Source organism: Limulus polyphemus, unplaced genomic scaffold (genome assembly GCF_000517525.1).
Source record: "Limulus polyphemus unplaced genomic scaffold, Limulus_polyphemus-2.1.2 Scaffold1708, whole genome shotgun sequence".
NCBI classification, from domain to species: Eukaryota; Metazoa; Arthropoda; class Merostomata; order Xiphosura; family Limulidae; genus Limulus; species Limulus polyphemus.
Window position 1 is genome coordinate 193,710 of NW_013667318.1, and position 27,420 is coordinate 221,129.

The 27,420-nt window shown below is 33.3% G+C and overlaps 1 protein-coding gene across 1 annotated transcript in view; it reads left to right on the forward strand.

The window, feature by feature from the left end:
* Nucleotides 1–27,420, forward strand: part of LOC106464645 (Down syndrome cell adhesion molecule-like protein Dscam2) — a gene marked incomplete at its 3' end in the record, with an annotated part of 97,916 nt that overhangs the window by 41,442 nt on the left and 29,054 nt on the right. The window contains exons 3-4 of the mRNA XM_022392389.1: nucleotides 14,799–14,963; nucleotides 19,097–19,252. Of these exons, the coding sequence (XP_022248097.1) occupies nucleotides 14,799–14,963; nucleotides 19,097–19,252 (321 nt within the window). The remainder of the gene's footprint in view (nucleotides 1–14,798; nucleotides 14,964–19,096; nucleotides 19,253–27,420) is intronic.

The following is a 27,420-nucleotide window of genomic DNA, read 5'->3' on the forward strand; positions in this document are numbered from 1 at the left end:
AATCCAAGGTAATATCAGGAAAAATACGCTCATTTCAGATAAGAATACTCAATATTCAAACATAACTTATTCGAATCACTATAGAGTGATTAACTGAGAAAGAAACAGGAAATTAATCCAAGGTAATATCAGGAAAAATACGCTCATTTCAGATAAGAATACTCAATATTCAAACATAACTTATTCGAATCACTATAGAGTGATTAACTGAGAAAGAAACAGGAAATGTGATTTTTTTCTTGGAAATTACGTAGTTCGTAAGTGAACTTTAATGTTCAAGTTTATATCTCCGTTTTTATTCTGAACATTTTAATTATTTTGTTAAATGTTTCGAGTTAGCAAGAAAATATCGACCAAAAATTATCTATAACACCCAAACATCTCTTTATTTTTGTTTAGCCAACCTCCTCTCTCTTTATCATGGACTACATTTTTAGAAAGACAACCTAAAATTTTCTTTCTTTAGTTATTTCGAAGTTTAATTACAATAGGAGTCGAAAGCAATTTTGTGAAATAAGGTTTACTTTTCTCACCCAGTGATCATTCTTCAGATGTAGGTCTTTGTGGTTTCGACCACTCACTTTGTCTCTAATCTTCAAGCTCTGATTTTATTTCACACGTATTGCTTGTGAATAAAAGTGTGGGCGGTTTTTTATGCATTTACTTCTCCCACAAGGAAATATTTTGTTATTTCGAATCTGTAGCTTTTATCCATGTTTCTATACATGTAAACTGCATATTACATTTGTTTTTAATTTATTCGTTTTTCCTTATTATCACTCTATGTAATAATTAATTTTTTTATAACAATATAATTAAATAACCAACACAAGGTAATTTCAAACATGTGCATTTTTTTCTCTCTTATCACACTTTTAACATCAGCTCACCGGTGCTGAATTTCTTGTTTAGTTCAGGTGTTAAGTTCTTTATGGCTAATGTTTCTTTTAATTTTGGCCATTGCTTATTTTCAGCCTTTCCTATAATTTGGAACTGTTCAGTTTCGACATTTACATTCACGTATTTTTCTTTATGTCGGAAAATGGTTAAGAATTCTGCATAACTTGAACAGTTCCAAGTTATCGGAAAGGCTGAAAATGAGCAGTGGCTAAGATTAAAATAAACTTTAACCATAAAGAACTTAGCACCTGAACTAAACAAGAAATCCAGCACCGGTGAGCTGATGTTAAAGGTGTGATAAGAGAGAGAGAAAAAAAAACAATATAGCTTTTACACAATCGTTTATCTACCATAAAACATTAGTAACCACATTCAGCTGGTGAACATTAATTGTAGTAACACTACTAGTGTTTTTCCTCTCTTTTTGATATCATTTCTTAAACCACCCGTTCCTAGAGGTAAATTTATTCCATCTTTTCCCATCTCGGCTTCTTCTGTCTTCTTCCTTCATGTCTCGTTCCGTCAATTAAGAATTCACCTCTTCTATGTAGAAATACACAAGGAACAACCAGTTTGGCTTCCCTCAGCCTTCGCTGGCTTAACAGTAAGTTAAATCGAGCTTACCAACAAAGAAACATTCTTCCCTGAATATTCTTTCAGCTCAACATTCCTGCAACTACCTTCTATCCCTAGTCCTAGTTTTTTGCTTAAAATTCCTTCTATACCTGGTTTATAAACTAAACGTTTCTTTCAGTAACTCTCCTTTTACTCTACATTGTTACTGGTAACTCTTTCCTTATTTTCCTTCACTAATTTTTAAAATGTGCAACTTTCTACCCCCTATAACTGTTTTTTTAAACAAATGTTTCTTCCAATAAATGCATTTTTTTAAATCTCGTGCCTAGTATCTTATACTCTTTCTAAAAGTAACGTCCTACTCTGGTTTTTAAGCTATGTTTCCTGTGTTACTTCTTTCATTCCGCCTGTCTTTCTGCAAGTGAAACTCCTCGTATCCTTACTTTCATTTTTTTATACTTGAACTTTTTACAAGCAACTCTGTTCGTCTTTTTTCCTCGATTGTTCTTCTTCCGGACGAGATTTTTCATCGGTCTCTTCAGATTGCAATTTAATCTTTAGTTTTTTGGCGCCACAGTGGCGCCACGACAAGAATAACGAGAAACAAGGAAGTCTTTCTATTTTCTGAAAGGAATATTTTGTCTTCCTTGGCTGATGATACCACCACGTTACAAGGTTAATTTCTTTCTTTACTTATTCTTTATAGATCCAAAACGTTTGGCCAAGGAAGTAAGTATTTCGATAAGATAGATACCAAAAGTATTACGTACATGACTTTGTATAACGATTTATTTCGCGTATTACAGGAACCTACTGCTCATATATATATATATATCAAGGTACATTATACTATATTTTCATATCTCAACTGAGAAATCGTTTGTTGTTTTTTTTTGTAGTTAAAATAGTGTGCTATTTCTATTTTAGCAATAAAGCAACTGTTTTTTTATATTCATGAACACTGACAATTTCAGTTAGTATTCTATCTCGTGATTTCCTGAGGAAAATGAGATTCGCCTTTTTGCGAAAGACAAACATTTCCAATATATCACTGATCTCAAACAGCCTCCGTGGTGTACTTACAATGTGTATTAAAGGTAAAATTTCTTTGCTTGGGTACTCTTATTTTCTTTGAACTCGCTGTACATAAATTTCAAATATTTACACGGTAAGTTTCACTGTTTCGGTGAGATCTTTAATCATGTGAAAGTCTAGACCTAGACAGCTATACTAACGTTCTAGTTTCTCCAAGTAAAATGTGCATTCCATTAATCACGACTTTCTCGGCGTAGAGTTAAGAGGTGAATCTCTCGCGCATCCGATAAAGAAATATCAACCCATGCACTGACATATAACAGGAGCAGACGTGTGTAATAAAACCTTTCTATACGACTAGACGGACAGACCGCTATAATTAAAAAAGAGAGAGAGATAAATCAACTTTGTAATTTACTTAAACGAACAGGCTACATATAATGAGAAAGAAGAAGATGGTGACAGAGGGAGCTGTAGGAGTAGAGATAAAGGAGAAACAGGCCTTATAGTTTGAACAGATAACTACAAGTCTGTGGAAAGACACATGTGTTTTTTGAAAAAGAAAAAAAACTTATAGAACTTTTCTTCTCTGGAAAGACATTTTTAGTACTACCGTACTGTCCTCACCAAAGATACGGAAAGGATGAATAAAGTTAATTGAATTTTGCGCAAAACTACAAGAGGGATATCTACGCTAGCCGTCCCTAAGTTAGCCTAGAGGGAAGGCAGCTAGTCATCACCACACCCGCCAACTCTTGGCCTACTCTTTTACCAACGAATAGTGGGATTGACCGTCACACTATAACTCCCCCACGGTGAAAGGGCGAACATGTTTGGTGGGACAGGGATTCGAACCCGCGACCCTCATATTGCGAATCAAGCGTTTTAACCACCTGGCCATGCCGGGCCCGTAATGAGGAAGATTATAATAATAATAAGTTGAGTTTCATGTAGTACTGATAACATAACGTTTTGGGACAACGTGGGACCCACTGGTCCGTCTTGGCTATTCCATCCTCTAAACTAAACTAAAACAGTTAATAAATGAATTAAACAAAAAAGAAAAAGATAACATCTCAAAGCCAGTCCTTATCATTTATATACTTATCAAGCTTTATAGCGTTATTCCTTGCAAACATTCTGGTTCCTATAGTGAAAATTCTAGTCTATATAGTGTTGTTCCTATAGTGAACATTCTAGTCTATATAATGTTGTTCCTATAGTGAAAATTCTAGTCTATATAGAATTGTTCCTATAGTGAAAATTCTAGTCTATATAGAGTTGTTCCTATAGTGAAAATTCTAGTCTATATAATGTTGTTCCTATAGTGAAAATTCTAGTCTATATAGAGTTGTTCCTATAGTGAAAATTCTAGTCTATATAGAGTTGTTCCTATAGTGAAAATTCTAGTCTATACAGTGTTGTTCCTATGGCAAAAATTCTAGTCTGATTGATAAATAGAAATCTGCATACAGTGGCGTAGAAGGGTGCAGAGTTACCAATATTGACAAACAGCTAAACACACAGAAAGAGAGAGAATGAGGTGGACTTCATTTTACCGACAAATAGACAGATACATAAAATAAACGTAAGAAGTGGATTTCGGAGTATGCCTCGGTAAATACTCGCATAAAGAAATGACTTTTCAACACATACAGACAAAAGATACGTGTATATAATAAGTATTCATTGGAGTAGTGGAGTGGTGGTTTGAGTCATCTTAGAACAGTATTTATTGGGTGGAAGAGCTGACGCTGGTGAATCAGAAGAGGACTGATCTCACAGAAACGTTATTTGTAACAAGGGGCACTGACGCCGTCTAGTAACGGCTCAGACACGTTTCAGAAAAAAACAAAAATTCTTGTTCTAAAAAAAATATATCTATATAGAGCTTTCCTTCCAAAAATTCTAGTCTATATGGTGTTGTTCCTATAGTGAAAATTCTAGTCTGTATATTGTTGTTCCTATAGTGAAAAATTCTAGTCCATATAGTGTTGTTCCCAGCGAAAAATTTAGTCCTTATAGTGTTGTTCCTATAACGAAGATTCAACTGTGTACAGTGTTGTTCCTATTGTGAAAATTCTATTCTATATAGTGTTGTACCTATAGTGAAAATTCTAGTTTATATAGTGTTGTTCCTACAGCGAAAATACAAGTCTATGTAGTGTTGTTCTTTTAACGAAAATACTAATCTGTATAGTGTTGTTCCTATAAGTAAAATACTAATCTGTATAGTGTTGTTCCTATAAGTAAAATACTAATCTGTATAGTGTTGTTCCTATAAGTAAAATACTAATCTGTATAGTGTTGTTCCTATAAGTAAAATATTAATCTGTATAGTGTTGTTCCTATAAGTAAAATACTAATCTGTATGGTATTTTTCCTAAAACTCAAAAATCTAGAGCAGTAATACCAAATTATTTTCACACTGGACCAGTTCCAATGACGACATAAAGCCAAGGGCTGAGTCTGAGCTTGTTGGAGAATACAACGATCCCCAAATGTTGTTCTGTTTACTTCCTCAATATCTGATCATAGTGCAGATCAAGAATCAGATATTGGAGGGCCTGACCCTGCGGGTCGCCTGTTAGGGACCATTGCTATATAGTATTGTTCCTAGGAAAATCTCCTAGTCTAGTTATATTTAGTTGTTCCAAAAGAATATCCTAGTCTTTACAATGCTTTGCATGAAAAACTGCCGGATTTATAGAATCTGATTTGTGAAGAATGCCGATGTATACAGCATTGCTCTAAAAATGATGTAGCTTTGTTTTAGGAAATATTCATTTATGAACTATTACTGTCAGAAAAATCTGTTGTATATGTAGTGATGCTCAAATGAAAAAAAGTATGCATGTAGTAGTATTCTGTCAACCTAGCGTTATTCAAAGAAAGTCCTCATCTGTGTAGTGTCGATGTTTATAAACACTGTCAGTAATATCTACGTGGTTTTGAGTCCTTTTACTTCACCATATAGTAACCTAAACTATGTTTAAAGAAAATCACTATATGAAATATATATAAACATGTTAGTAACGTTTTGTTTTAGAAATTCTTACCTCTGGGTAGGTGTTCTGTGAAAAAGTTATTGTCTCCTTATTTTTCTGAAACAAACTATACAAACTAGAAGAAAAACATTGTACAAACTAGGATTTTTACTAGCAATACAAACGAGTATATTCACTAGACGAACACTAGACAAACTAGGATTTTCACTACAAACAATGTAAAAAAAATTAAGACTTCCGCTAGAAAATATACTACAAACTATGATTTTCAACTTAAAAACCACTATACGGACGAGGTTTGTCGCAAAGAACAACGCTATACAGATAACATTTACTTTTTTAGGTCAAGTGTGATTAGACAAATTCTTTGTTTTGTTTCTGCTAAGATGGCCCTGTGGTAGAGCTCTGGATTTCGGAGCAGGCGAGCCGTGTTCAAATCCGCGTGATACCACAAAATATTCCCCGCACTTTTAAGTTGTGGGTGTATTATAAGAGTGACAGTTAATCCCATAGTGTTTATGGTGCTGCTGTCTGGGTGTCTTCGTTACCACTAAAGTTTCCTATCAGATCAGTGATTCACCAGCGTCAACTCTTCCAACCAATAAATACTGTTCTAAGATGACTCAAACCACCACTCCACTACTCAAATGAACACTTACATGTCTGTTTGTGTGCGAGTGTGTTGGAAAGTCAGTTCTTTATGTGAATAGTTGTCTATTTATCTAAGAATATTCTAAAATCCACTTCTTTCGTTTATTTTACCTATGTAATTGTGTATCTTTCGGTATTATGAAGTCTCTCATGTTCTGTGTGCCTAGCTGTTTTCTTGAATGTCAGTATTGAATACTATACCCCTTCTATCCCACTGTATGCTTTATCCATCAAAGAATTCAAACTTCATCCTTCTCTCTCTCTGTGTATACGTAATTGTTTGTCTATCCGTACTGAAAAGTTCGTTTCCTTCTTTCTCGTGACATGCAGTGCCATCTTTTTCAGTCAAAATGTTTACACCCTTTTATTTCATTTTTTCGTTTCTTTGCTAATGACAGTCATCCGTACTATAGAAAGGCCTTTTTGTCTTATTATGTTTGAATATACTATATATAGTGGTCTGTGTGTCTGTTTCCGAAGAATGTCCTGCTTGTTTTATCATGCTTATTGTTATCTCTCTGAACTAGAAAGCCTGATCTCTTTGTTTCTCTACATATATGGTTCTATACTTCTCAAACATTCAACTCCATACTTTCAGGTCGTGGGTGCGTTATAAGAGTGACGGACAAATCCCACTACTTGATTAGCCTACGTCTTCTTGGTGTTGCTGTTGACTACCTCCCTTCCATCTAATCTGTCAGTTCAAAATTAGGAAGTGTTAGAGCAGATAACACTTGTATAGCTTTGCGCGAATATGAGAAACAAAATAAACTCTACAGATATGAGTGGAGATTCTGTGTTTTCAAAATAATTTATTTATTCATTGTCAATACGTATAATCTGTTTTTCTAAGACTATTGTGATATTTTTCTTTTTTTGTGTATAGTGGGTAGATTGGTCTGTCTTGTAGAGAGGTTTTATCCCTATATTTCCGTGTCTTTCCGTGTTATATATCAGTGCATGGGTTGAGAAAGTTGGGAATAATGGAAAATTCACATTGCGAGAAACTAGAACATTGATATAGCTGTTAAGGTCTAGACTTTCACACGATTAAAGATCCTATCTAAACACTGAAATATACTGTGTAAATATTTGAAACTTATATATAGTAATTTCAAATATAGAAATATTGGAGGTAGTAAAGAAAATACGAGTATTCGAGCAAACAAGTTTCACTTTCACTCTTTGTTGTGAGTACATCACAAAAGTCCTTTGAGACTTTGTTTGTTTCTAGTTAAGCACAAAGCTGCACAAACCTATACAAAAGGCTATTTGTGCGGTGCCCACCACGGATATATAAACCCAATTTTTAACATCATAAGTCCAAAGACTTGCTGCTGAGCCACTTTTGAGAACAATCATGTATGGGAAATGTTGTTTTTTCAGAACAAACGAATCTCATTTTTCTCGGGAAGTCACGAGTGCTAATTCAAATCGTCAGAATTCATGAATTTAAATCAAACATCTCTAATTTGATTCTAAGCGAAAACAATAAACTTTTTGGCGTTTAAAGATGTGTTATCAGACGAAATATAAAAATGTTTGCAATGTAGCTTATCTTTGGCAGGACTGAGCTGACGGAATAACGAAAACAACATGCACGCACTGAGATATAAAAGATATTATTTAGTGCGTCAAGCTATACGGGCGAAAAACGTATCTCTCTCTCTCTATATATATATATATATACGATAGCTAAGTAGTTAATGTATAAATAGTAGCTGGATTTCTATTATACATAAAATCAAACGAAAGCAGATTCAAATACACAATCATGTACATTATTCGCAAAGTAAGAGATTATGAAAGAGAACTTTCCAACCCAAACCAATTGAAGCTGGGTATCTATTTCCTTGCATTGTTATCAAGACACGCCTCGAAATCAACACTCAATTTTATCAAACAAAAAACATGGTTAATAAATTCGAACCACGGTCAGTTCATTTTGTCATAATCTTCTCAACCAGATCTATGGATTTTTGTTCTTTTGGTCTAGTTAAACATGCACTTTGTAGGAGGGTGTGTGGATGGATAGTTTGTCAAGCTCTGTAGTCTCCTACTGACCTCAGCAGAAGCTTGTTGCAATGGGAATTGTGGTGTCGAACTATTTTACGTATTAATGGTCATCAAACTAAGCACAATCGACAACGAAGTAAGAGTTCCTAAGGTCAGCATGGGACCTGTAGAAGTAAATGTTTACAGCTCTGTAGTCTCCTACTGACCTCAGCAGAAGCTTGTTGCAATGGGAATTGTGGTGTCGAACAATATTACGTAATCATGGTCATCAAACTAAGCACGATCAACAACGAAGTAAGAGTTCCTAAGGTCAGCATGGGACCTGTAGAAGTAAATGTTTACAGCTCTGTAGTCTCCTACTGACCTCAGCAGAAGCTTGTTGCAATAGGAATTGTGGAGTCTAACAATTTACGTAATCATGGTCATCAAACTAAGCACGATCAACAACGAAGTAAAAGTTCCTAAGGTCAGCATGGGACCTGTAGAAGTAAATGTTTACAACTCTGTAGTCTGCTACTGACCTCAGCAGAAGCTTGTTGCAATAGGAATTGTGGAGTCTAACAATTTACGTAATCATGGTCATCAAACTAAGCACGATCAACAACGAAGTAAGAGTTCCTAAGGTCAGCATGGGACCAGTAGAAATAAAGGTTAACAAAGTGAGGTTAGCCATAGTGTATTGTTTTCCTCATTATGGAGGTCTTACGTAGAGTGTTATTCTGTGGAAAAAATCTATATTATGTTTTACGAAAACACTTCTTCCATATAATGATGTACTTAGAAATCTTAATCATGTGTATTTTATATTTGGGAGAAAACTCTCTATAATGATGTTTTTATGAGAAAACCTCTTCCATATATTATTTTTTGTGGAACAATGTTTCTACGTGACGTTGTTACTGGAAAGCCTCTTTCATATGATATTTTTTATCTTTTCTGTCTTCTTTCAGAAAAAATGTCTTCTCTAGTTACTGTGATGTTGTGATAAAGAACACATATCTATCTTTTAAAAAGCTACTGTAAAATTCCCGAACGACGCAGATTTTTTTTAAAGCTTTACTTGTTTCTTAATCTTTCTATGATAAGTTTCATCCCTTGGCGTGGCTGAAATAAATAGTATTTTAAATTAAAAAAAGCAATACTGGGTGAATTATGAAAAAAAATACAGAACATAAAAAGAACGAAAAAAGTGCTTAACAAATTTTTATCAGTAAACTCCTGCAAAAACATTGAAAAACACATTTTTATTAATTTTTTTTGTTGTATTTAAGGACAAAATCTACTTTGAATGAGTTCGCGTAAAAATCTATGTAAGGTGAAGTAATAAAATACAATTGTTATACAAGTCAAATAATGTGTGAAAGACAGGAAATAATTTTATGTTTCTACCTGGAATAAGCTATAAGACAGCAAGTAACTACTTCTTTGATTTAATTTGTAATAAGCTATAAAATAAAAGAAAGCATTTCTGTGTTTTGAATTATAATAAGCTATGAGATCTAAAGGAAGTGTTATTGTGATTTAGCTTGGAATAAGCTATAAGACCTAAAGGAAGTGTTATTGTGATTTAGCCTGGAATAAGCTATAAGACCTAAAGGAAGTGTTATTGTGATTTAGCTTGGAATAAGCTATAAGACCTAAAGGAGATGTTTCTGCGATTTAACTTGGAATAAGCTATAAGACCTAAAGGAAGTGTTATTGTGATTTAGCTTGGAATAAGCTATAAGACATAAAGGAGATGTTTCTGCGATTTAACTTGGAATAAGCTATAAGACCTAAAGGAAGTGTTATTGTGATTTAGCTTGGAATAAGCTATAAGACCTAAAGGAGATGTTTCTGTGATTTAACTTGGAATAACCTAAAAAACAAATAAAGAATAATTCTGTGTTTCAATTGTAATAATATATAAAACAGAAAAGAAACTTTTGCTGTGTTTTTATTTGGAATAAGCTGTAAGAGAGCAATGAAATGTTTTTGTTTTTTTACTTGGAATAAGCTATTGGATAAAATGTAAATGTTTATGTGCTTTAATTTGTAATAAGCTATAAGACAAGGAGGAAATGCTTTTGCATTTTAAATTGGAATAATATATAAGAATAGAAATAAATGTTTTTGTGTTTTAAATGAAATAAAAAGTGTGGAGGACCCAAAGTAAAATACTTCTGTATTCTAAGTAATTTGAAAGAAGCGGTAAGACATGAAGAAAAAATTGTTTCTGTGTTGCATGTTAACTCATATTACTCTGGGTAACCCAAGGGGAAATGCTCCTTTAGTGTAACCTATACGTCCTATGTTGCATGTTAAATCATACTATTATTCTGTGTAACATGAGAAAAATGATCCTTTAATGTAAAATATATAAACAGAAATAAAATGTTTCTGTGTTGTAAGTTAAAAGAATGTTGTGTGGGGCTAGCGATAATATTTATATCATAAGTTGAATGAACTATTGGTAAAGATACGGAATAAACCAAAATGTTTCTAACTTAAATAAAATAAAGATGAAAACAAGAAGTTAAACGTTTCTATAAAAAGATGTATCAATAAGACGTCAGGTTAAATAAGAAAAAATGAATACAACGTTTCTCTATTAAATAGATTACTGTGTAAGGCCAATCGTTAAAGATTTCTATATTGTTAGTTATAAAATATACTCTGTATCGTATCTCAGTTAAAATACTGCGTAAAACTAGTATTTTTGCCCTGTAAGTAAATATAATACTGTAAAAGATAATGTGCAAAAGTCTGTGTTTTCAAATAAAAAAATACTGTCTAAGGCCCAAAGTGATGTATACCAAAGGATAAAATATCTTTTCACTGACATTTCAACAAAATACAGACTATGTTCGTTCGTTTGTTTTTAAACACAAAGCTACATAATAGGCTTTCTGCTCTCTGTCGCACTGCAGACAGAGATCTAACTCTGAATTTAAGCGTTACGAGCCCTCAAATGTATCACTAAGCCACAGGGGAGGGAACGGTTGCAAATACTCCTATATTGTAAGCTGTATAAAATATGCTAAAAACCAAATGTTAAAGTTTCTTTTTGAAGCTAAATAAACAGACTATTTTGCAATTTCCGAGGTAAACTGATTCTATATTGTAGCTTAAATACAAAACTGACAATGGTTAGACTGTATATCATTTTTATTGTTTTATTACAAGGTACAGCTTTAACAGTAAGAAAGGGTATTTTTAGAACAATTACGACGTTTCGACCACTGGTGTAATTATTCTCAAGTACACAAGTTTTAACGGTAAAGAAGGTTTTAATATTTAAATACAGAAACTTTCACCGTTATAATTTGTTTACTTGAAAATGATCGCACCAGTAATCAAAACGTCGTAACCATTTTAAGAATATTCTTCCTTACTGTTAAAGCTTGTAATAAAATAATACTTATAATATGTAAGTAAATTCAAAACGAAACTATTTATGTCTTTTGTATTCTAATTTCCTTAAATACTATTAAATATCTGAAGAATGTTTTTTTCAGTATTATGAGTAAAATCAAGTATGCTGTAAAGGCTGAGGCTAAATGTGAAAATAAGGGTAAAGAATTTATATTTATTTTATGTATATTAAATAACTACTTAAGATTAGTAAGTTAAAAAATCATAAACTGAAAATAACAGAAATAAGATATCACTATATTATAAGCTTAACAAAATATTATATGAAATCAGTAAAAAAAAACCTTTTGTATTTTAAGGAGAGTGCTCTGTAATATCAAGTGTTAAATGTGTTTTTAGTTTTTTTTCCCTTTTTGGGGAGATGTTAAAGAGAATACTGAGTAACAGGAGAAGTAAGATAAACAGAGTTTGCTGCATGATACAGTATAGAATATATCTTTATTTTAAGTTAACCAGGATACAGTGTAAGATCACAAGTAACTATTTCTGTCTTGTAAACGTATTGTGTAAGACGTGACGTAAAACATCTTTGACTTCTAATTCCTTATGTTTTGCGGATATTTATTCTGGTTTATAAAGTTGAAGCTTAGGCTCAATTGTATTCAAAGCATCGCTTGTGATCGTCATAAGCTTCCTTTGATCCCGTCTCCTTCTATTTGAAAACTTCGGAGATATTCAGATTTCGTATTATAAATCTTATGGTTATATAAGTTTCCATCAAGACAGCTATAAAAGCGGAACAGTGATTGGTTAAATTTGATTTGTTGATGGTCGCAGATTCACCAAGAGATGCCCAGAACTTGGCTAGAAGCCAAAGAGATGGCTTAATGGGCTTAGTGTTATATGTGCAGGCGCATTCTTCGATGGGTTTCTCTAGATTTCTGTGGCATTTCCTATGCATTAGATTCCGTAATATTAGTTCGTTTAAAGTTTCTAATTGGAAACAAACAAACAACATCTTAAGTTAATAACACTATTTATTACAACAAACCAGTTCTTAATGTGCAAAGATTTTAGATTTTAAAAACTTGAAAACATAGTTTATTCTGATCTTGAAACATGCTATGTGTTTAATATAGCCGAACTTATGTATTATAATAGAAACTATTATGATAATTATAAAATCAACATGCTAAATACAGCAATATCAGCTTCAATGTAACTAGGATAAAAATTCAAACCAGAGCGTCGTAAACACACGATAGTTAAATATATTCACAGAGTACGCTACAAAGCAAGAGAGGTTGAAAGCATTAAACAGTATAGTGGAATACGTCGTCTGTCACATTTTAATTCAACTTCCTTACCTCACATAAGGAATATAAGTTAAAAATAAATTAATCTTTAAATTACCAGGAAATATGAGTGATACAGCCTACAACTTTCCAAACGAAAATCACAATTTACAAAACGTTAGAGAAATGAAGAAAGAAACAAATGACTAATCCTCGAGTGTTCGGTTTCAGATTACAGTCACAACCACTATTAACACCTTAAAAGAACATTTGACAGCAAATTAAACAATATAATACCAAACTGGAAAAATGTTTAACTCCATAGTAACTTCAATAGTTATATATATATATATGATCAAACAGGGTTTGAATAAAACAGACTACTTAAAGATGTGATCATGTTTCTACAGATGATAAATGGATGAGACATAAGGTTGACTGATTAACTCGTTATTCCAAGAGACCTGTGTTATTTAAATGTGTGTAAGCACTATTTCACGTTGGTTGTCAAGTAACCTGCAAAAGATATGTGACTTAAATGTCCTTACAAAGAAGGCAGATTGTAGAAGCCCGATTAGTAGGCACTTTACTGGTCCAGATCGAACAACATCCTGGCTCTGCAAGAGGAACTGGATATTACAGCATCACGATTATCCCATAAGTCTCATCGGGTTGATTTAAAAGTTGCTTTACGTCAAATTATATCCTCGAGTAATGAAATCGTATTCCTTTGCATGTCTTTAATGAATTTGCAAATACCCTACTATAAATTCTAACGGCTAAAGGTAGATCTATACATTAGTAAACCTCTCCCATAAAATGTTTCTAATATTTTCTCCAACCCCTGTAAATACATATAAAACACAGTTACAAATTTGATCTAACAGTAATATGACGTGGTGACTAACCTTATGGTTTCAGTAACATGCAAAACGTATATAAAACTGTAAGTGTTTATAACCAATTGTTACAATGTCTACAAAAACTAATAGTACCATCTAATAGTCCCATGGAAGAGCCATTCAGTGACCATTGTTAAATGTTAGGATTCTTGCATTCCAGTGAAATGTATAGCTCATGCAGCATTGTCATCCTGATGCACATTTAGGCAATGCACTATTGTCATCTAGTGATTATTTAATGGATAAAAGTCGAAAAGCTATCAGATATGACAATACAAACTTTGATAATCTTTCACAAAGACAGCGATCTTTCATATGGCAACCAGGGGAGAGCACCATACCTTTTGAAGAAAGTCCCAAACTGTATTTCTCGATAGTGTTATGTCTTCTCAAAGAGGCCACTAAATACCAAAACTATGTCTTCTAGATATTCCAGTAATATGGCGGTGCTAATTTATTTTAAAAGTCCACTAGATGGCAATACTGTGTCATCTTAAAGTGTCCAATAGATGGCAACACAATGTCCTCTAAATCTTCTACAAAATACTATTACTATACTTTTTAAACAATCAAATAAAATTAAGGTTCACCATCCAAAACTTCATTTGATGTAGAACCATGACTTCAAAAGAATCCATTGCTTACAATAAGGTGTTTCCCTTTTTAAAAAAGTCCCTTACTACTTCAAAAGGGTCACTGGATAGCCTTCTCTTACCCTCTAAAGCAGTGATTTCCAAACCTAGGGTTGCAAGTTTGGCGGATAAATAAAACCATATCTTGACTGAACTACGTTTTGAACAGACTGGTTCGCGAAGATTCGAGATACCTCAAGGTGAGTCGGCCCTGAAAAACGTTTGGGAACAGGTGCTCCAAAAGGTCCAATACATCGTACTTTCCAGTTAGATGGCCATGACATATCACGCTAATTAACACATCCTTTAGATGGTCTGCTAAATTTAATGAATTATTGTTAATCTCTTTAAAAGTATAAACATTGAGGATTTTTTAATATTTTGTACATTGTACCACCTTTATTGATATTTTTTCTTTAACTTCAACAGTTGTTAATCAACATTATACAATCGAAGTGTATGACAAGTTTGTTAACGCTGGGAGCACAGCAGTTTTATACTGTCATATACCTGAGCATGTGAAAGACTTCGTCACAGTAACATCATGGACTGAGAAACCAACTGGAACCGTTATCCAACCTTCAAGTGTGATGGGTAAATATTTATTTTTATTGTAATTATTTTCTAAGCATTACTTTACATTCTTTCAGATGATTATAGTTTGAGTCTGATATAGCCCACATTTCTAAAACAAACTACAATTCTGTCGTTGATATTAAGTTTGCTTGATGTTTTGATATACTGCGTTTTAAATTACAAATTCACAACCTCGTCATTTTAATGAAACTGCTGCTTCAGTCTCTTAAATATCCAGCTTCGAAGGAAGCTGCTTTCGTCATAGGTTCTAGCTACAATCTTAATGTAAGTCGCTACAGTTTCAATGAATGGTTATGAAGAACTATATTTTATCAGTTTAGTTATCTTCGTTGCAAAGCTAAGTAGATTGTAACAGAAAGTGCTATTCGACTCATGAGTTCCAGAAACCAAATAATCAGGCTACGCCTGTCAAGTGTGTCAGAACATGTCTTACGTGTTGTGACGTAGTTGTCAAATCTAATTATTTTCAGGATCATGGCTAAACGATATGACGAACGCAGACATTGGATTGTGATACTCTATGTTGATCAACAGATGGGCTACAACTTAAAACTGTAAAGTCATCATTCCTAGATATACGAATTAATTTGTTTATCATTATATTATAATACTAATATTACTAATCTCGTTTCTTTTGATGCATTGTTTATATATAACTAAAACGAATATAAGTTTCAACATGTGGATAAAAATATCAAAACACAACGAAATTTTAGTTTTGTTTTGTCTTTTATCTTTTTTAAATCGTTCCTAATATATTTAAAGAAGAATCGGTCATTTTTATTTACGCCTTGTGTCACAAGTTGTTGTAAAGAACCAGTTAAATCACTTTTAATGAAATATCTTAGAAAAGTTCAGAAGTACACCTCCCAAAGATTGAGTTTTAATGTATAAACAAAGACACAAACAATTCAGTTTTGGCAGCCATTTCAATTTAACCGCCATAATTCCACGAAAGGGAAGGTCGGTAGCCAAATACGTGAGTCGACTTGACGAAACAAAAATGGCGTTTAATGTCGCTAGTAGCACGGGTATCTTTGGATCTGATGCTCGGTTTGTGTGTTTCGGCTCAAATTAGTGGAATAGGCAGCCCACTTCTACATCCCTAACATTACTGATTTACAATAAGCTCTTAACTGTTGGTTATTTACATTTAAACAGTAAATACGATTGTTTCTATTTTAATTGGACCAAACACAATCTGTATGTTCTGTATTATTTTTTATACTGAAATACAGAATTTTTTCAAGTTCTCCTTACTTAATTATTCATGAAAGTTGTCTGAATTATTTAAATAAAGCTTATAATAAACTCAAACACGGCGTTCATAAAATATCTAAAAATAAAGGCCGTTCACAGTCGCTACGTTCTACAATTCTGTTGTCATGGTCACAAATTGAAGCATGCACAAAGAGAGAGAGAAAGAGAGAGTACGCTACAGTTGTCTTTTTTTAGTATAGGTAGTCGTATATTGTGCGATGGATACAGTAAACCCAGAAGCCTTTTTGAATAAATCATCAGTTTAAAACATTCTGTCTACATACTGCGTGGAAAACACGCCTTTTGATAAACTTCATCTTTCTAGTTTAAAGTTGATTTGTCGAAGGCTATAAATTACCAGAAATGAAAGTTCTTTGCTCCGAGTTCTTTGGTTTGGTACATTCTTTACTAAGGCCTGAAAGGTTCCGTAATAGCGTTTGATTAGTAGACTAATGTGTCTAACTCACGCGATGAAGCCAAACTGTCAGGCCGCAAAGTGAGTGATTGTGCTCAGGTTTGTTTCTGGTTTAATATTAATTCCAAATTCAAACCTGGGGAACTTTTCCTGTTCAAAACATAGCTTTTATATTATATGTCTGGGCGTATTATTTATATAATACTGTGACCCGTTTTATATGATTTTACAGTGAAGCCTATCCTCATACTTTGATACGTTTTATGTGTTTTCGTAGAAGTTTAACGTTCTGGTAACGATACGAATTTATATGTTTTCGTAGAAGTTTGACGTTCTGGTAAAGATAAGAATTTATGTTTTCTTAGAAGTTTGACGTTCTGGTGATGATAAGAATTTATGTTTTCGTAGAAGTTTGACGTTCTGGTGATGATAAGAATTTATGTTTTCGTAGAAGTTTGACGTTCTGGTAACTATACGAATTTATGTTTTCGTAGACGTTTGACTTCTGGTAATGATACGAATTTATATGTTTTCGTAGACGTTTGACATTCTGGTAACGATACGAATTTATATGTTTTCGTAGAAGTTTGACGTTCTGGTAACGATACGAATTTATATCATTACAATAATACTCCCTCTGATCTCATTTTAGCTCTTGAAACCTCTATATATTAGTGACAGTTATAAAACTACATCCTTATGTGTAATACATTAATTTTATAAGCAAAACTTTGTCAGTAAGAGTGTTAAAAAGGTTATTTCATAATGATAGGGGTGGGTTCCTGAGAGAGGTATGTGCTGTCTATTCGCTTTAACGTAGCTCACAAAAACAGCAAACAAGAATTTTAGTGGAAATTAACTTCGACCTAACCAAAATAAAAATTAAGTACAAACTAAATTTAACGTGATTAATGTTATTAAGTTTTCCTAACGATTTACAGCAGGGAAGGATTAAAATTATATGTTTTACAGATAACAGAGGTGAATGAGGCAAATCAAAAGTGGAGGCAAGGTTTAATTCACCGAGCGAAGGCAGGGAATCGAACTGGTGGTGTATTTATGTGTTTTACACTCACAAAAAATAAACCTATCAATCTATAGGTATTTGAAGAACTTGTAGCATTTCGCCACAATTTAATTCTTCGTATTGTTAGGGAGGGAATGTACACCTCAGGCACATTCATTACGTCCAGGGTCCAGGGGTTACCTTAAGGCCCTGGAAGCTTTACATTTTATGCATTACCCTCCTTTCCCTGAGAGCAATTTTCCTAATGTTGATATAATTTTACTGGAAAAAATTGAAAAGTGGGGGCTCGGATTCCCCGCTTTCTACGCCACTGGATGAAGAGAAAAAAAAGATAGTCTAAAATCTGTCTTAAACATAGATTCACAGGCACATTAGAAACACTTTACTTTCTCCGGAATTGTAAGGTAATTGTCTTTCGTTAAGGATTCATAATTATATCTAAGCTGCAGTATAGTTTTATCAATTATCGTTTTCAGTGAAGAAACGACAATAAGTTAAAGTTTACTTATCGTGAGACAATAAGTTTTGATATGTCCTTTTCTCACTCGTGCATGGTAACGTTTGTTCAGTTTCGCGAGACAATAAGTTAAAGTTTACGTATCCACCATATAATGTTGGAAACCTTAGAAACATCAGTTAATCTTCAAACAATGTCAGGCTGTATTGATATGTCCTTCTCTCACTCATGCATGGTAACGTTTGCTCAGTTTTGGTGAATCGAATGATAGATAGACTAAAAACAGATCATGATTTTGAAAGCTATATATTTGAATAATGTCACCAACGTTTAACTGCCCTCTACTACGTTTCTATACCCACGTTGACACTAGTGTGTATTTAATTCTTCTCTACGAGTGTCTTAAGTACTTTCTTCCTACTCTGATTTATGATGGCTATAATGAAAATGTAATTGTGAAGTTAGTGTCTGGCTCCTTTTCTACTTCCCTAAGCCCTAGTTAAGTTGAAACCGTGCATCATACAGTACAACAGTTCTTTTTCCGACTTGTTCTCTCCTCATCTGATATCTCTAAATCATAGTTAACACTAAGTCGTGATACAACAGTGTGTTAAAGTACGTTCTTTTTTGTTCGTTTTAGACCCATCTGACAACTGCGTAATGTCGTTATTGTTAATTATATTCTTCCTAATAAATGTAGTTGTTTATATCCCAATTAACATTACATCATATCTCTGTCAAATTATTTGTTTAATCTGGATCTTTCTCTAAGCTTTAGTAAGAACTATATCAAGACAGTAGAATCTAACATATTTCTACTGATTTTTCAGGCCCCCTCCCAACTGACAGTTCGTAAAGTCACTACTAGTATTAGGTGTTTAATGTTCTCCCTTTTGCTGACTCTGTAGACCTTAGTTGACAATACATCATAACAATAGTGTTTAATTACCGTTTTTATATTCGATGTCTAGGCGCCAGTGGACGGTACGTCATGTTTCCTACTGGTGAACTACACGTCAGAAGTGTTGACACGAGCTATTCTTATCGCGAATACTCTTGTCAAGCAAGACACCGGCTTGTCGGAGAAGTGCTCACTAGCGCCACCTCGGGAAGACTAATTGTTAGAGGTAAGTGTCGTATAACACGTTCTTTTCTGGAATCAGCTGTTTTCTGGTTTTGAGTTCTCGTTATATATATATATATGTGTGTGTGTGTGTATATAGGGCAGTACACGAAGATTATCTTTGTAATGTTATCATACAGTCACTTCACAGCAGTCGTCTTTTGGTAATGCCTTAAGAATATCATTGTGATTTTATCATACAGTCACTTCACAGTCATCCTTTTTTGTTTGTTTTGAGAAACTGGTTATTTTTTTGAATGATTAATTTGTATATTTGCGGAAGTTCAAATACCACTTCCGTTTTTCTTGGCCATAAAACCTTTCAAAATCAAACTTGGAACTATTCTTTATATGTTCCCAAAGGCCAGAAGGAAAAGTTAGGTTGCTTTAGGGTGTTAAAAGGAAAAGGAGTTAGAGGAGAAAAGTGTGAAAGCTGTGTTATGAACACATAGCTCTTATCCTTGTGTTTGTGTTTTAAGTTTACAGTCGTATTCACAGTCACGTTCCACACAGCATTCTATCGATTATGATTTGAGAAGCCATTCTGATAGCAAAAAAAGAAAAAGATAAGGGTGCTCTACACATGTCAGAAACATCAGAATATGAGTTCTTACATTTGTGTTTTATCATCAAGTGTAGGACGAATATTTCTTGTTATAGTTTTATATTATTGTACCTTACAATGATGAAATAGCAAAAAAAAGGAACTGGTTTAATTAGAGCAATAGATATTAATTTGAGTATTTTATTTTTATTAATAATTATTGGGTCGATTTAAGTATACACTATAAGCTTGAGAACCTACAGTATTTAAATAACTGAACACATTTAACTAGTGTACACTTTGTAAAGTATTTAGAAATGGTTATGTTAATTATTGGGTCGATTTAAGTATACACTATAAGCTTGAGAACCTACAGTATTCAAATAACTGAACACATTTAACTAGTGTACACTTTGTAAAGTATTTAGAAATGGTTATGTTAATTATTGGGTCGATTTAAGTATACACTATAAGCTTGAGAACCTACAGTATTTAAACACCTGAACACATTTAACTAGCATACACTTTGTAAGGTATTTAGAAATGGTTATGTTAATTATTGGGTCGATTTAAGTATACACTATAAGCTTGAGAACCTACGGTATTTAAACACCTGAACACATTTAACTAGCGTACACTTTGTAAGGTATTTAGAAATGGTTATGTTACATAGAAATTGATTCCAGTTATTATGTGAATGCAACAAAAATTTGTGTTTTCTTATATATATATATACATCTATAAGAAAAATATTAATTTTTGTCTTTTTACAATAAGTAATTAATATTTGTGAGAACATTAATCTTGGAAAACAATACAATTGAGAAAACGTTTCCTTATACCTATTCATTCATCCAGCTAAAATAGCACTTGTCAATAAGTAATTAATATTTGTGAGAACATTAATCTTGGAAACCAATACAATTGAGAAAACGTTTCCTTATACCTATTCATTCATCCAGCTAAAACAGCACTTGTTATTTCAAATACAATTAACTCATCCTCCACGTTTTGCTTTACAACAGTTTGCGGCCCGGCATGGCCAGGTACACACACACATACAAACAGCCTCACATATATGCCCTTTTATTATTATTATAGGTTTAGTATTTTTATATAATAACATACATACTTCATATGCTTAAAATACTTTTATGTACAGGGATTCTTCTTGCATGCACATATTTCATGCCTAAAACATTAAGTTGTATAAGCTGTTTCCATAATGCACGTTTTCTCTATTATAATAGCACTCAGTTTATGTCTGTCCTGAAAATGCGCGCGCACCTACTGTTTAAATGCGCATTAGCTTTGGGTGAAATTCAAACCAAACCAGAAGCTCTTGTTGTGTAAGAATTTGAGTTAGATTTTGTTTGATTCCTCTTGAACTGTTAACATTTACATTTAATGAAATATGACATATTTTAGTGATATGATATTTAACAATTGCATAAGCATAAACATTATTTGTTCTTTTTTTTTATATGACGTTAACTAACTACTGTTTCTGTTCTGCTGAAGGCCAACATTGATTAAGTATATTTCGCAATTCTTTGATTATGGAAATGTTGAAAGGTTTGTATGCTAAACTACTGCAAACAGAACAAACATGGCAGCATTTTTGCGAATAAACAGAAGCAAGCGGTTGATTGACGTAGTTATATATGTTGAAACTAATATTCACCTAATCAGCAAATCCACCACCCTCTTGATAAGCCACATCACCGAATCGACTCCTATATGTAAATGTCAATTATTGTGTTCTACGTCAGTTTCACTACTAATTCGAAATAGATAAAGAACTTGCCCTAAAAACTTGCTTCAGTTTGCTATATAAGAATAACCTTCACACTGTGTTCTTCACTGATTAACAAACAGTTTCTTGGCCCTTACAATATCCAAAGAACAAGACTTCTGTAATACTATAGCCAGTAAAATAACTTCAGAAACATGAAGAATATGATGCTGCTTTGGGCAGCGATCCTGGGTTGCCACTATGCTGGTTAGTTCTCTGTTTACTTGCTTAATACGTGCTAGGATATTATATCTTTAATATATGTAAAAATCGAGAATTCTTAACAATACTTATCATTTCACTCACTGATTGTGCATATTTCAGTTTGTAAATATCTTAATAAAGACTGAACTTATCTAGAACTATGCTTGGAATGGAATAATAATAATACTAACTATAATCATTCCATTGTTAATCTGGTATAAATACCTTTGAATTGAAATTTTATTATTTACTTTAAATTATTGTTCTCAGGAGGTGATTATAAGTGATCCTGCTTTTATATGTATTTAGCAACAACGTCAAATTAATTTACAATATAATAGATCTATACTATAGTGTCTTTCCTTGAGGTGATTCATCCTTGGAACTTGATTATTTACTTTAAATTATTGTTTTCAGGAGGTTAATATACATGATCATGCTTTTATATTTATTTAGTAACAACGTAAAACTAATTTACAACATATTAGATTTAAACTATAGTGTCCTCCCTCTCATAGTGAAAATATTTTGTGTATTTCGAAGGCTTAGGAATTATACATATCATAAACTGTCATGTCCTGAAGGTGAAACATATCAACAAAGACTAATAATAATATGAAAATATAATGGTTCAGTTTGCTATCCTCATTTTATAGATCAATATAATCAACACTGTATTAACTGTCTTTTTAACCTGTAGGTACCCTTGGTAGCTTTCTAGCCAATGACGTAGAGGACTTTGTCTGCCCAAGGGAGGATGGGTACTATGCAATATCGGAATGCCACATTTACTATGAATGTAAAAATGGGAATGCCAAACTAAAAGCGTGCCCTTCCGGTCTTCATTTCAGTCGCATGACAAGGATGTGTGATTGGCCTGCATTTGCTGGATGTAAACAAGGTATAAAAACATTTCACGCCAGAAATGAGTGATTATATATAACAACTTGAATTAGTTTAAAGAGCATATCGTTTCTATTAAATTAAAGAGAAAAATATGAAGGCATTGGGGTTTCTATTACAGATTATCTCCACCTAACAATATGAATCTTATTTTAACAAGCAAATGAAATTTATAAATTGATATTAGCGTGTTGCAAAAAAAAAAATTCTTGCTTCATTAATTCTTGTGAATGTGATTACTGAAATATTGACTCTAGTGTGTAAATGCTGTAGAGAACTCTCTCTTAGTGTGCTAATGCTCTAGAGAATACTCTCTCAATGTGTTAATATTGCAGAGAACTTTCTCTTAACGTTTTAAAGCTGTAGAAAACTCTCTCTTAATGTGTTATATCTGTAGAGAATTCTCTCTTATTGTGTTATATCTGTAGAGAACTCTGTCTGAATGTGTTATGTGTGTAGAACTCTCTCTCTTAATGTGTTATTATCTGTAGAGAACTCTCTCTCAATGTGTTATATCTGTAGAAAACTCTCTCTTAATGTGTTATATCTGTAGAGAGATATCTCTAAATGTGTTATTATCTGTAGAGAACTCTGTCTGAATGTGTTAATACTGAGCATGTTTCTTTCATTTTAATTTTTACGTTTGTTGTTTAACATTTATACCCTCAGATACCTCCAACAAATTAATTGTCCACTTATGACCGTGATAAGAATGAAAAATGATATAATTCAATGAGAGGTTGAGGAATCATAGCTGACCAAAGATTAAAAGTAAATATCTTGAGTGACCGTTTAAGCTAAAGAACATAAAAATAAAAGATCAAATTTGTGATTTTTATTCGTGTGTGTCGCTAAATATAAAGAAAAACAAAACCAAGTTATTTCTCATACGATCAGTGACCCTGTTCAGATTTTATTATCTAATACAGCTATCTTATGAAATCATTCATATTTCCACGTTGTTGTTAATTATTATATATGCAGGTTCTCAACGGTTGTTGGAGACATCAGATTACCAACTTGGCGAACCCACAGATGAAATTTACTGTCCAGACAAAAACTGCCACTGTCTTTATCCATGCAAGACAGACTGCAATATCTTTTACCGCTGTGCCAAGGGAGTTCCTTACAAAGAGTATTGTGGGGAAGACCTCTACTTTAACTTCAAAATAGGCTCTTGTGATGTAAAGAAAAACGTTGTTTGCAGTAAGTTAAATATCCAGTACAGTTAAATGACTTACGAAAGCATAAAATATTCTAGCTTAAAATAAGAGGTTCCCATTATCAACGGCTATATAATCAGATACATATAAATGAAGTGTAACACTTAATAATACAATAATGAAAAAAAACGCTCTTCCATTTATTGCCTTCTTGGCAAAACAAAAAAGTAAGAACATTAAATGGAATGGTCAAAATTAAACCGTTACAAATACTATTGTTGAAGTTATACAACAGCTAATTAAAAACAAACAGTTCATATTAATTGCACACAATATGTTTTAATTAAATGGTTAAACTCAAGTAATGCATTTAATGAAAGAGTATAACCCTGAATACATAGAGATGATAATTTTTCTTTGGATAATACTTCCAAATTATTTTTTCAAACATAGGTCGACGTGAAACTGTGGTAGAAACGTGAAAACACAATTTGTAATTGTTCTATTAATTAACGAATAAAATATTAAGTTTCGAACAACAGACTTAAGTTCTATTCTAAACACAGTATCTTATTAAGATAAAATTTATTTCATATGTCGCTTATAATAAAATTTGTTCTTACTTGGATTACATATGACTTCTACAAACGTTGATAAAATATAAGAACAATATACAACAATGTTTATATGACAAGTAAATGATTCCTTGTCCACTAGATGTCACCACCACCACCACAACAACAACAGTTCAGCCACCCGTAATCGGCTGTTTTGATTGTCTTGAACCTTACGGCCTTTTCAAAGACCCAGACAACTGTAAAAGATTCTTCCATTGCTCTTATGGTATTCCATATCACAAATGGTGCCCTGCTAATCTTCACTTTAACGAACGGCTTAAGGTCTGTGATCTACCTGAAAACGCTTGCTGTGGTAAGTAGTCCAATATTTGTAGTGCTTTTCGTAAACACAAATTCCGTTAGAGTTTATAACACATAAAAAAGTGTATGTTTATTATAATATCACGGGGGAGGGGGAGCAACGATGCAATATATATTGTAGTCTTAATATCAAGTTTCTTATCTCTGTGGAGTATTGTCTTATCAATTATTCTATAGACCGTTTGACTCTTTTAAACATATGCGTTCCTGATTTTCTAACAAGTATTTGATTAAAGAAAAGTTGTTAATGAAATCAAAGTTTGTGAAACACTAAAAAACCATCTGTTTAATTTACAAGATATAGTTTACAAAATACTCGTTCTTCTAAAGTTAGGACTTGTATTACACTATCGGTTAGTTGACCAAGTTTCATTTTGTAGTTGTTATGTATCATAACGTTATGTTATTTCTATAATAACAAGTTAAAATGGTCAAATCAATCTACGAGAACACGTCGTATATTTAATATGTTTGAATTACTTAAAACTCAGTTTGTTTCTTTAAACAGTGTTTTCTAATTAATGCAGAAAAGAACAAGCCCTGTCCAAAACCGACTCCCGAGCCCACACAACCCGACAAAGGATGTGACTGTGAATGTTGTTTCTTCCCCGATGACAAAGATTGTGCAGCTTACACGTATTGCGAGAAAGGAGTTCTTTACAGAAGACGATGCACAGACGGGCTTTATTTTAACCCTAAAATAGCAAATTGTGACTATAAAAGCAATGTCCAATGTGAGCTTGATCCTAAGTGTCCACAGCCCAATGGAAAGTTCCCAATTCCTGATACCTCTATCTATTACCTTCTTTGTATTAACAACATTGCCAGGAGAGAGAAATGTCCAGAGGGACTGAAGTTTGATCCTGTTACCATGTCCTGCACTTGGCCTGACTCGTGTAACAGTAAGTGACTTGTGTCTTTACGTTAAAAGTTTCCAGGCGAATTGAGATTACTGTTTCATAACACTTCATGATTGGGATTATTATAAATTTCTGTATACTTGCACCATTTGTACCAGCAGAAAAGTTAATCAATACTCTTAGAATGACTTTTAGGTAAAACTATGGTATATTCTTTAATCGATTATTTGTTTGTTTTGAATTTCGCGCAAAGCTACACTAGGGCTATCTGCGCTAGCCGTCCCTAATTTATCAGTGTAAGACTAGAGGGAAGGCAGCTAGTCATCACCACCCACCGCCAACTGTTGGGCTACTCTTTTACAAACAAATAGTGGGATTGACCGTCACATTATAACGCACCCACGGCTGAAAGGGCGAGTATTTGGTGGGACGGGGATTCGAACCCACGACTCTCAGATTGCGAGTCGAGCGCCCTAACTATTATAAGGAACCACTTTTTTATGTGGTTTTTCATTAGCTTGCCCCATTAAACAGATGTGCACGTGCGTGGATAGGATAAGTAATACTCAGGTGCACACCTTCAGTATGGGTGCAAAATTTCAGGTTTCTAGGTTCTTTCTTCTTGGAGCTATGCCGGTTACAACAAATATAAATCACATACCGACATAAACTCGCGTGCGCGCATGCAGGCGCGCACTTGCGTGTTTGTGAGTGTGTGACCGCCATAGCTTCAAGAGGAAAGAATCTAGAAACCTGAAATTTTGCATCCATACTAAGTGGACCCTGAGGGTGTGCAACTGGGTATTATTACTTATCCACGTGGGTGCGCGCATGCGCGTGCGCATATTTTCAATGAGACAGACAAGCAAAAAACCACGTAGAAAAGAAATGGTTTCCTTATGTAACAGCTTCTAATATATAGAAAAGCCATTGCATTTTGGTAACAATGCGTTCCAACAACGGCTTTTATGTCATGTTGTTTAGCAACATAAGTATATAAGCTATACTTTTCTGCTAAAATGGGTTAAGAAAACACACACTGACATAGTTATCTAAAATATATCAAATTAATAACCCGATCGAAGCCAGGTACTTTTGCTAGTATATATATATATATATACATTACAAAAGATATTTCGAAAAGAAGAATCTTTCAGAAACCTGGCAATCACGTATTTCTTGTGTACATGAAGATATATCTCAAAAAGTTTTAGAGACTACTCTATACACAAATAGTAGAATGCTTGAAAGCCGGTGATATATAAGAAGATAATATAAAAAATTAAAGTTCCATAAGCAGCCATATATTACAAGTAGAATTTTAAAATGACCAATACAAACGCATATTTAACAATACTTGCGAAGTTATTTCTTGCGTAGATATGACCTAATGTTTCACATAGATTTTACATGAAGTATAAGTCGTTAAAACCATATATTCCCCGTAAAAACTTCCAGACATTATCAGTTAATAGGCAAAAACTATTCATAACTATAGATTACACGAACCGTAGCGCAGATTCTATTGATAGTTTTAAAGGAAAATATAAATACGATACATTTCAGCTAACACCCTGGAAACAAATTGTTTCAAGAGTGTATCAGGTTGACGTTTGGTTTGTTTGTTTGTTTTGAATTTCGCGCAAAGCTACACGAGGGCTATCTGCACTAGCCGTCCCTAACTTAGCAGTGTAAGACTAGAGGGAAGGCAGCTAGTCATCACCACCCACCGCCAACTCTTAAGCTACTATTTTACCAACGAATA